Genomic DNA, 11,814 nt, shown 5'->3' with positions numbered 1-11,814 from the left:
GTTGTCAGTTCCTCGGAGTGCTCCTCGATGAGCTCGTTGATGTCACCTTCATCCATGTCCAGGCCCATGGACTTGCCGAGGGATACAATCTCCTCCACCACTGCCGCTTCGGGTTCGAGTCTTTCAAAATCCGTTTCAGACACTACCTCAGGCCACAGCTTCTTCCACGCAGAAGTCAAGGTCCTCTTTGTAACATCCTGCCAGGCCATGTCGATAATTCTGAGGCACATCACGATGTTATAGTGGTCCTTCCAGAACTCTCGAAGGGTGAGGTTTGTGCTCTCTGTCACCTCAAAGCAGTGGCGGAACAGGTGCTTGGTGAAGAGCTTCTTGAAATTAGAAATCACCTGCTGGTCCATTGGCTGCAGGATAGGGGCGGTGTTAGGTGGAAGGTAGAGAACCTTTATAAAGTTGAACTCTTCGAGGATGTCATCTTCAAGGTTAGGCGCGTGAGCAGGTGTATTGTCCAGGACAAGAAGAGCTTGCAGGGGTAGGTTATTTTCCTGGAGATATTTCTTAACGTCAGGACCAAAGACCAAATTCACCCACTCCACAAAGATCTGCCTGGTGACCCACGCCCTCAGGTTTGCCCTCCACATAACCTGCAGTTTTTCTTTCAGAATCTTATGTGACTTAAAGGCTCTGGGGTTTTCCGAATGATAAACGAGCAGCGGCTTAATCTTGCAGTCGCCGCTTGCATTGGCACACAGTGCGAGGGTTAGCCTATCCTTCATGGGTTTGTGGCCTGGCATCCTCTTCTCTTCTGCTGTTATATAAGTTCTCCTTGGCATCTTCTTCCAGAAGAGTCCTGTCTCATCACAGTTGAAGACTTGCTGCGGGATGTATCCTTCTGCTGCTATAATTTCAGCAAACGTTTTGAGGTAATCCTCACCTGCCTTTATATCCGCGCTCGCTGCCTCACCATGTCTGACAATGGAGTGAATGCCGGATGCCTCGTCCATTGAAGTGCCTGGGGTCTGCTGCAGCAAATCAGCATAAATAGCTCGTGCCTTCTCGCAGATTATAGCCTTTGTCACAGTATCTCCTGCGAGCTGCTTCTCCGTTAACCACACCATTAGCAGCTTCTCCATATTTTCATTTATAGATGTCCGCTGTTTAGAAATTATTTTAACGCCCATGGCTGGAGTTGTAGCCTGTATCAACTCCTTCTGCTTCAGTATGGTGCAGATCGTAGAAGTGCTACGGTTGTACTGCCTAGCCAAGTCGATTACACGCACACCGTGGTCATGTTTTTTGATAATTTCTTTCTTTAATTCAATGTACATCATCCGCTTCTTCTCAGCAATGTCCTTCGCACTTACTTTCTTCAGATCCATGGGAGATCAATCCGCAACCAGTATGTGCCTCTGACTGGAATTGAACCCAGTACTCTTCAGTCTGCAGGCTGATGCTCTACCCACTGAGCCAAACAAGATAGGGCTGCAATGAGTTTTTAATAACTTCTCAGTCTTAGATATTTTTTGCATGTTTGACTCACTAGACCTTCTGTTATAGGATGGGCTCCAAGAAAAGAAACTGGAACGTTTAACCAGCTTGCCTATGGGAGATGAGCCGTATCTGTAAACCAGGGACAGGCCGAGCTGCACTACTTACTCAGGACAAGAAATGCTTTACAAAGGTACAGTGTAATAACTCAACTCAGCCTGAAGACCCGGGGATATTAGTTTGAGCAGGATTTGTGTTCCCTTTCCCTAATGTTTCTTATTGGCACCTAAAACTCCTGGTTGGTCTAGAACAGGCCCACAAAATCATTTGGTGGTGAGTTAAATGTTTGGCCAAATATAGCAGGCTAATTTTAAAGTTGATAATTTTGTATGGACTGCAAATGATAGAAATACCCAAATGCCCTTGGCAAAAAAAAAAAAAAAGGTTCCCCAACCCTGGTTTAGAAGCAGGCAAGTCATTGAAGCTAATTACTTTTATGCTTTTTGTGTGTACACAGGCATTATCTGGAATGGAACATGTATGGCGGAAAGTGCACACTGTCTGGGTGAACATAGGTGGTCTTCATGCTGCAGTTTACCTTCTGAACCGTACACCTCAAACTTTTGTTCATCCTTCAGGACAAGATAAAGAGGAACTTCTAAGTGCAAAGAATGATTAATAGTATTTGTGCTTCCTGACACTGGAAATGCCAGAATTTTCTTGCTTTAAGAGAAAAATAGTATTTAGTATTAACAAAAGTAGTTTGCTGTTTAAGTTGGTCTAAAGCTCTTCACCCAGGTTAGCAGGTGTGAATGTAACGTCATGGAATTGAAAGTCTTATGAGAGAAGAACATTTCTTCCTTTGCAGCTGCTGTGAAGAGGTAGCTGGGCAATTGGTACTTTTCCTAAAATGCACTTGAGATTTGGGTTTACATTTTATTTTCAGGCTTTGTACCAGTTCCTGTTGTCACTGTAGCCACCCTGGCCAAATGGAAAAGCAGAGAACATAATCATAGCATCTTAGGCAACATAGATACTGCCTATGTACTTTTGCTATTTAGTTGCTCAAGTTCACTTTACATCAACCTTAAAAAAGGAATTATTACATTTTGTGAAAGTGTTTGCCCCATGATGAGATGAAATCTAACAAGACCTATTGAAAAGTTTACCATCTGCCTTAAAAATTAAAGTATGCATGTTATTCAGGTTAATACAAAGAGGACTAGGATTTAGCAAAGGAATTAAAAAGATACATTTTTATTTGTAAATAGTAGCAAATACATTAATTACTAGATGAAGAATGGGACCAACAAGTCCAATTTAAAGATTTTATTTTTCAGTACACAAAAGTGGTATTGCTTTTGAAAATCAAACATAAACCTGTCAAAATATTTTTGGTTTCTTAAAAGGACTGATTTATCTTTGAATTAAAAACTTCACCTGAGTTCCTTGTTGTTTTCTCTTGGGTCACTATTCATATTTAGATGCTTTTCCAGCTGCAGAAAGAGTAGAAAATGAAATTACCTCGACACTATTAAGTCCTTGTGGAAACAGTGCTTCCCTGGGTCAGAGTACTTGAGACTTTATGTGGAATTCTTTATAGTATTCAGAGTTTATTTTGTAGTTAGATTTCCAATGTCATATTAGTAATATAATAGTACTAATAATACTTTTGATGTCTTACATTTAGAATAAAAGGACAGTACTTGAAAGAACAGAGTTCAAATTAGTAGAACAGCCAACATTCCTAGTCTGGTTTTCTCTGATATACTACCTCACACTTGAGAATGAGTGCCATCATCATAATGTAGTTGCATTATGGGATCAACATAAAACTGTTCACCTCTGATAAAAGAAACCATTTAAACCTTTCTGGGTCAGTATAGCCCACAGAACTGGAAAGTATAAGGATCACATCCATGTACACCACTGTTTACCAAATGCTTGGTACAGTAACTTCCAGAGTGGACATTTAATATTTGATGAACAAATGAATATTTTTGCACATTGGCTTAGTTTTTATATCAAATTTGAGCCTGTTCCTTCATAGCTGTAGTCTTAAGTACCACCATAAAAACATGACCAAATTGATTCAAGATTATGCAAATATGTAGAGCATTGTCTGCAATAGTTTGAAGTCTTTCCACCCTAGTATTATGTTTTATAATCTGATGGCAGGAATAGGAAGTGGGCTATCAGGATTCAAAAGATCTGGGATTGAGTTATATATGACACTGTCACCTAACTCATTCTGTGACTTTGGTTTTTAACCTTGAAGTGGGCCTCCTAACACCATGGAAATGTGAAAAGATGGGATGGTAATCTTAATCTGAACACAAAATGAGCGAGTTATAATCTAGATTCTAGACATTTGTTACTGGGAGAGTCAGCATATTTTAGAGGGAAAAATAGCAACATAAACACTGAGACAGATTTTTTTTTTTTAATTAAATGAAAGGAAGATAGTGATCTCCCAGAGACTGACAGTGGTGAAAAAAGGAAACATTTGTTAAACACTTCTTTTAAAATGGTAACTTTCCGGAAACTGCCAAAACTAGATTCTGGTATATTCAGTGTGAGATATAGCTCAGGTCTTCACTGCAAGAACCAAACAATAAGTTGAAGAATGAAAAAAGGAGGTATTTTAAAAAGCCTGTAGAGTTCCTAAAGTAAAATATAACAATAAATAGGCATAGAAAAAGTAATACATTCTTAATTCTCAGCATAGCCTTTTCTAAAAATTTCAGGTGAGATGTGGAAATTTCATTGGCGATATAGTAAAAGTTTGAAAATTCCATGAGGAAAAAAAAAATCACATTTAATTATTGTACCTTGGTACATTAAAAAAAAAAAAAAAAAAAGAATCAGCCCAGCCAGTGTGACTCAGTGGTTGAGTATCTTCGACCCATGAACAAGGAGGTCGAAGTTCAATTCCCAAGTCAGGGCACATGCCTGGGTTGTGGGCTAGGTCCCCAGTAGGGGGCATGCAGGAGGCAACCGATAGATGATTTTCTCTCATTGATGTTTCTATCTCTCCCTGAAGTCAATTAAAACATTTTAAAAAAAAGAAACAGGTCACCTATACCAAATTTTAAAAGTGCACAATGTGAAAAAAAAAGTATCACTGTTTAAAGAGACCTACACTGTCACCCTTATATTTTGCACCAAAGCTAACATATTTGCTAATCAGTTGTGAAGTTGTAGCTATTTGATTATATATATTCATGATAAAAGCAACTTTCACTGGAAAGGAAAATGGTATTTTAGCTTTTCTCAAGATCAAATTCTAAATTTCCAACTGCCTGTTATAGTTATCCTTATGTATTCCATCTAAAACTCAACATGAACATACCTTTCTCCACTAAAATCTGCTTTGGGTCCTAGCATACTTGTTCTCCCAGTCATCCAGCCTTAACACTGGGAGTCATTTTTTTTTTTTTCTTAACTCCATCTAGTTATTCAATAGGCATTTGAGGGTTAACTAGTACATTGTGCTAGAGCAGTTGTTTTTCAAACTTTTTGGCCTCAGGACCCCTTTTTAAAAACTGAGGGGCCCAAATAGCTTTGATTACCATTATTTTTCCATATTATAAATTTAAAAAAAATTAAGACAGTAACAAATATATTATTACATTAGCATTTTCATGGAAGTAACTATTTTCAGAGTGGATTTATTTTACATTTTTTGCAAATCAGTTCTCTCAAATGTCTGCCTTAATTTTTTTCTTTCCACATTCAATTGGTTGAGATATGTTACTTATTTGCATTTTTTTGGTAATTTCATGTATTGGTCATTTGGAAAATATTAGTTCACTTAATATAAATCTCCTAAATGTTGACCCAGTTCATTATATAATATCTAAAAAATCATATTACTATCACTGTATCTCACAAAAAAAACAATTATGTACTAGAAAGATGTCAAGCTCCCTGGTAGTGGATACAAATTTTCCCAAAATTCTAAATTTCACTTTAAATTTGAATTTTATCATTGAAAACAGCAGTCAATTGTTTTCCTTTAAAGTCTCACTTCCTTTATATTCCAAAATGTCTGCAAAATAGCCAACTCTGACAACCAAAATGATAGTTATTCTTTCCAAACCACAGAAGTGCTTTTTCTTGAAACCACTGTCCTTTAGTATGTAGCAGAAGTACTGTATGCAATTTTCCCATTTCATCACTCACATTAATGTTATGTACTCAGGGTCCAGATATAATAAAATTTACTGTTTTCATAATGACATGAAGTGAAACTGCTACATTCTTACCCCTGGGTGTATTCTGCAAATGCATGGCAGGGAAGAACAACTACAGTCTGGTTGTGACTGCCTTGATTTATGCCAAGATGCTGACAGCTTCACCCACCTTTGCCTTTTCACCATATGAAAATATCCTGATAAACCATGAGACTTTATTCAACATTTTAACTATTTCAGGACATATTTTGTTTGTTGCCAAGCTTTCACTTAAAAGTCTCTGACTAGTTGATGCTGATGCTGGACAAATAGAGGGTGGGGCAAAAATAGGTTTACAGTTGTGAGTACACAAAGTTTATTCTTGTATTATTTTCCATATGAACTACCAACCTACTTTCGCCCCACCCTGTACAAGCAAAATAACAAGCCCAGTCATGTTTGTAGATTCATCCATTTGTAAGGCTTAAGTACACTTCTACAAAGATAACACAGATTTCATGTCTGCACACAAATCTTTCCTATATAAGTTACTCTATTGTTAAAAAGTAGAGCTACCATTTTTTACTTATCATTATCATCCACTAGTGTCAAATGTATATGGCTTTTTGTTTCTCAGCTATTGTGTTTCTCCAGCCAATGTCCTACAGTAACTTATTTCAGTAGCTTTTCCTTATAGTTTCTTTGAACTTGATTCTTCCTGTAAGAACTCTGCAATATCTTAAATTCACCTTTTTTTAAGCATTTTTAGACATAAGGTGTGGGTTGAACAAGCAATCTTCTAATCTTTTTTTTAAGTCAATGACCCATTCTTAAATAAGAACAATATAAATTGGTTTATTTTGTGTTGCTAAATTCTAAAATAAATTGTAGTTAAATTTAAAATTTTAGAAGTTTTGAGCAAATATTTACAGCACTATTGCATAACAAGACAACGGGATGTACTTATGTTTATACTTAGGCACAAAGAAAATGACAGGATTTTATATTAATAATTACGTAATACTGAGGGTTGCTGGGATTATAGAAAATATAACCTAAAAAGTAAGTTAATTCCTAAAAACAAATATTCATACCCTAACACTACCACATTAGGAAATTCTAGAAAATTTAAGAATATCCTCTGTTCAATTAACATCAGTAATGATCTCTTACATCACACATCATGTAGCGAGAAGTAAATAACAGCTCAGTATTATGAATATTGTTTGACCTAGAAGACCTCCCCATGCTTAGGCAACTAGGAAAATAGCCGTAAAAAAGTAAAACAAAAACCCACCACTCTCTCAACTACTAATTACACTTGTAAGAGCTGCTATGACATTCAAGTTGGGGATCCAAAGTAGCATAACTGAAGACATCAAGGTTCCCTGAAGAAGTGATGTATTGAGACTGTCCTCCCTCTCAGTGACTGACATTTGGTCAGTTACTGAGTCAACTTATTTCCCATTTTGATTGCCATCACTATACCAGACCTCATTATTTGGTGTCTGTACTACTGTGAAAGAAACTCCTAAGTAGTATCTCTGCCTTCAAATTTCTCCCTTCTTATAATCCATCCTGTATCTAGCAACAGATTAAATTTCTTAAGACTGCTATCATCAGAGAAAGAATACTGACTTATGCAATTCAAACCAGAATTCCTGGTCCTTAATTTGTTGGTGTGTCTAAAGCAAAGTTGTTTAACCTTTAGTTTCCTACTCCAACTCCGGTTTATATATCAGCACCACACCATAACGACAAAGAGGCCACAATTGGTACTCAATAAATATTAACTTCTTCACCTAAACTATGTTTTCATTAGCTTTTGCCTATAGTGTGCACTAGAATATGCTGCCATTATTTATTATAATAAAAAGTGCGGGATGAGATTTTTAAGCCAAGGTCAGTAAAAAGAGGAAAGGCTGTAAGGAATGTTGACTTGAGTTGACAAGAGTTCATATATTATTAGGGTGGTTTAGTTAGCTGGTAAAATAACCAATTCTATAAAACATGATCTGAAAATGTATTACTGTTGTTAGTAGGAAGATTCGATCTTAAACATGTTAGAAAACAATTAGCAAACAAAGGTGACTAAGTACCAGGACAAACTAAAGGTCAGTGATGTTTGTAAATTCTAGGGAAAAAGCTGTAAAGTTGGATTATTTTAGGTAACCATGACTTTGAGATATAATCTAAGAGGCAGAAATAGTCTATCTAGTCACTATGAAGGTATACATCAAACCAGGAATAATTCATCAGATTTAACCCTGGCCTAAATAAAATAAACGTAAATATTTGATTCAATGCTAACACAGTTCTGTAACAATTCAGTTTCTCACCCCATCAAGAATGGGGAGTCTTAAATAAGAAAAAATAAAATAAAGGTTCTGTAGAAGTATGTCCTCCAATATAAAACAGGATGTAACAAAATCCAACATAATGTAACAAAGCCAAGAATTTCCAACCTGCAAAGTACAGTGCCAGACTCCTGGATGTAACCTAACGAAGTGCCCTACAACTAAGACTGGCATAAAACAGTCAAACCAGTCTTAACCTTGTGATGCTGATCCCTATCATATTCTGAAATAACAGCTGCAAACCATAACTGTACCAAACCTCCTCCATGCATAAAAAATATATGGGAGCAACATTATACAGTTCAAATTTTGCAAATTTAAAAAATATTAAAAGCCTGTACAAACTCTTCAATTCTCCCATGCAAGTTTAAGTGCACTTAGTTTTTGTCCTAGAAAAAATAGTATGGTTCTACTTCAAAAGGAGAGAGGTTGCTGGTTTATTAAAAAATTATAAAGCCTAAGGAAGTGAAACACAGGAAGAGGATAAGGACAGTGGTTCAAACAGGAAACCTAAGGAAGGGTGAACAGTGAACAGATGAATAGATTGTATTCAGAGACCATGAGGCATCAGTTTCCTTTATGAAGAGAATATTAACAGACTTAGGTTAAGTATGACCTAAAGCTTCTCCATAAAAGAGCCTTGTTTGTGTGTTCTGTGGACTTCAACTATTATTGGAAAATAATTTCACAAATAAATCAATAAAACCAACATTTATTGAGTACAGGTACTGGGAATCAATAGATCTGTATCCTTGAATGCATTTAGTGGTTAAACAAAAAAATGTAACTTTCATGTGCAAAAAACAGTATTTGAAATAATTTAACATCCTGTTTAAAAGAAAAAATATATATATAAAAAAAAATAAAAGAAAAGAAAAGAAAAAAATATGACCTGAAAGTTTCCAAAACTATTAACTATCACTACCTTCCTGCTTTTCAAAATGTTTTCCCGTTCAGTTTTTTGGAAGGGAAAAATTCTCCAAAAAACAGTTGAGGAAAAAATTAGAGACATATTGGATCAGAGAGGTGTTTCTCAAGTTGTAGTCATTTTTGTCAGATAAATAGGCATACCATAGCCCCAGGCTGTTTTCACAGTGTGGTGTAGGAGCTGCCAACATCAGAAGCAAATAAGAAACTTAAAAAAAAAAAAAGAGAATGTAATCCTGGTGCCTACCTCCCCTCTGTCTCAAATGAATTTGAAAACTCTGAGTTTGGGACTGAAGATCTGCATTACAAATCAAGTCAATTCTGTGTATTGAAAGTTTGAAGACCCTTATCCTAAGGGTCTCATATTCTATGGAAAAAGTTTTAAATAAACAACTTTTAAAAATATAATTGAAATCTGTAAGGTGCTGTATTAGTACATAACTCAGAAAGCATTTTAGTGTTAAAATATATCTATTAACTTATACTTCATCAAGATGAAACTTAACTTTGTGATGTTCCCTGTAACTTAAAATATGATACTTAGGGCCTCATCTGATGGAAGTTTTTCCAAAAATGAAAACTTGGGGGACTGAACTTTAAGGCTGGTTTTCATTAACATCACATATAGTCTTATTACCATTATGGTTTCATGAAATCCCACTTTCCTAAAATTCATTATGCATTCTCTTTTGAAATACAAACTAGTCACTACTTGTTTTCTCAACACACTGTTGTCCAAGGAAGACTTATTTTTAGTAAGGGCTTGTTGGATTTAGCTCACAGCTAGGTTCAGCTGAAGTACAGAAACAGGTAAAATAAAACAAGCCGGGGGGAAAACTCCTAAATGAGCCACAGAAGTCCAACTTTATTTCCTTACTGCTCAGCATGAAGAGAAAGTTAGCAACATCCATATTAAGTATCTTGCAATCCACAAGTTTGTGGCTATAACTACACTGCCCATACAATTTAAATTACATAAAATTAAAAATTCAGTTCTTTAGTCACATTAGCCACATTTTCAGTGCTCAGTATTAATATATGGTTAGTGGTTACCACATTGGTCAGCACAGATAGAGAACATTTCCATAATTGCAGAAGGTTCTATTGGATAGTGTTAATCTAGAACACTAGCAAGCACACAAAGAACTGTTTAAGAGACCACAATAATCTATCAAACTGTACAAAGACATCTACATGTCATTCTATTTTATTTAGGATTGGCTACACATTAAGGAATATACTAGAAGCTTAGTGTTACTACAAGACTCAACAAGAGCCTGTGCTTAGAATAGTTAAGAGAATTCAAACAAGCAATGACAACAACCTGAGAAGTGCTATGATTCAACATGCTTGTTATGGGATCAGGAGAAAGCACTGCTATTTTTTTTATAGGGAGTCTGGCTATTAGAACGATAGATCAGAGAAGGCAAGATCACAGGGGAGATGATGATACCTGAGTCTTAAGTCTTGAAGGGTAAAGACCATCAAAGTTAGCATTCAGGCAGACAGGACCCTACAAAATGGTATGACTATGTAACTATGATTTGGGTAAACAGTAATCAATTCAGTGTGACTTGAACAGAGAGGTAGTGTTGGCGTGATGTGAAAAATTGCAGCAAGTGAAAAAGCTGTTAAGAACAGAAATTAGCCCATTGAGGGACCTGGTAGATCAGTGATGATGGAATTCATCCTGTAAGTAGTTAGGAGCCAGTGAAGGAGTTGCATCAGTCATTTGGAGGCTCTAGCTATGTTAGAACAATTGTCCTGGCAACATGTAAGATGGATCAGAAGAGGTAACAGAGGCTTATGGCAAATGAACTCAGTAACTAACCGATGAGAACAGAAATCATGGGATGGACTGAAAAGTTATTCAAAGGAGATAAAAAGGATATGTTGCTGAACCTCATGTCTAACTCTCAGTAAAGCAGTAGTCAAGGTCACCTGTACTGAGAGGGTAGGGGGAGAATCCCAGCTGAGGAAAAAGATAATACTGGGTTAAGAGTGAGGCCTCTGCTCAGGTTGGGTGGCCTTAATTGGTGTTGGAACCAATCTGTCTGGTTTCATGACTCACCCATACCAAAACAGGAGAGGAGAAAGCCAATGGTATGTCTGGAGACTGGATGAGCAAGTACAACAAACAGAAAATGGGCTCTAAATATGAGTGAGAGTTGCTAAGGTGCCTGATCCTGGGGATGCAAGGAAGGGGGCCTAAAATTCTAAGATAAAATTTTAAGGTTTAGTTAGGGTTTCTAATGGGGTGAGTATAAAACTCAGTCTGCCTTTGGTCTCTCACTTTATCCCCAGGAAAAAGCTACAAAAAGGATTTTAAGTAGTAATAACACGCAGTCTTGCTGTAAAATCAGTCCCAGGTGAATGCCTGGACTCCATTTCCCTCCGCCACGCCTTCCATAATTACTTTGTGACACAAATTCAAGTCTGGGGGAAGACAGAAATTGGGCTCACCCTCAAAATCTGACACCTGCTCAAACCCCTGCAGAACAACGCCCCGGCACCAGGTTAAACCTGGGCAAAAGAATCCCGCCCATAATCTAGATTCTAGGAGACTCGACATGGAGGCGATGACGAGATCGCGGGGGAGGGAGGGATTCTTCCAGGCCCAGGGCGGTCCTTAAACCGGAGACAACAGAGAACTCCCATAAAGGTAGTGCGGCGCTCCCCTCCCCCTGTCTGGAAGGGCGCGGCCTTCTCTCCGCCTCCACTGCCGCTCCTTCAGGGTAGCACCTCGTGCGGATTTTGGGAGAACATGCCCCTCCCATCCACACACCAGCAGGACCGACCCCCGCTCCTTTCCTCACTCCCACAGTCCGGGGGCAGATCGGGCTCGTAGAGCTTTGTAGGCGGCGGGTAACCGGGGCGGAGCCGAAGCAGCCGCCACCCAGAAGCCTCCG

General features: G+C 37.6%; 1 protein-coding gene and 1 long non-coding RNA gene across 5 annotated transcripts in view; one reads left to right on the top strand and one right to left on the bottom strand.

Annotated features, from left to right (window-relative positions):
• The window catches only part of THUMPD3 (THUMP domain containing 3), a 25,099-nt gene extending 22,209 nt beyond the window's left edge, over positions 1–2,890 (top strand). For all 4 annotated transcript variants that reach the window (XM_014542795.1, XM_014542796.1, XM_014542797.1 and 1 more), the window contains exon 10: positions 1,964–2,890. In XM_014542795.1, the coding sequence (XP_014398281.1) occupies positions 1,964–2,125 (162 nt within the window). In that variant the 3' untranslated portion in view covers positions 2,126–2,890. The remainder of the gene's footprint in view (positions 1–1,963) is intronic.
• LOC106726750 lies at positions 2,246–4,308 on the bottom strand. Its single transcript, XR_001362856.1, has 2 exons — positions 2,887–4,308; positions 2,246–2,427 (listed from the first exon to the last, which is right to left on the bottom strand). It is a non-coding gene; the product is annotated as an uncharacterized LOC106726750 (long non-coding RNA).
• Positions 4,309–11,814: the final 7,506 nt, after the last annotated feature.

This window comes from Myotis brandtii, unplaced genomic scaffold (assembly GCF_000412655.1).
Source record: "Myotis brandtii unplaced genomic scaffold, ASM41265v1 scaffold312, whole genome shotgun sequence".
Taxonomy (NCBI): domain Eukaryota; kingdom Metazoa; phylum Chordata; class Mammalia; order Chiroptera; family Vespertilionidae; genus Myotis; species Myotis brandtii.
This window is presented reverse-complemented; position numbering and strand designations above follow the sequence as displayed.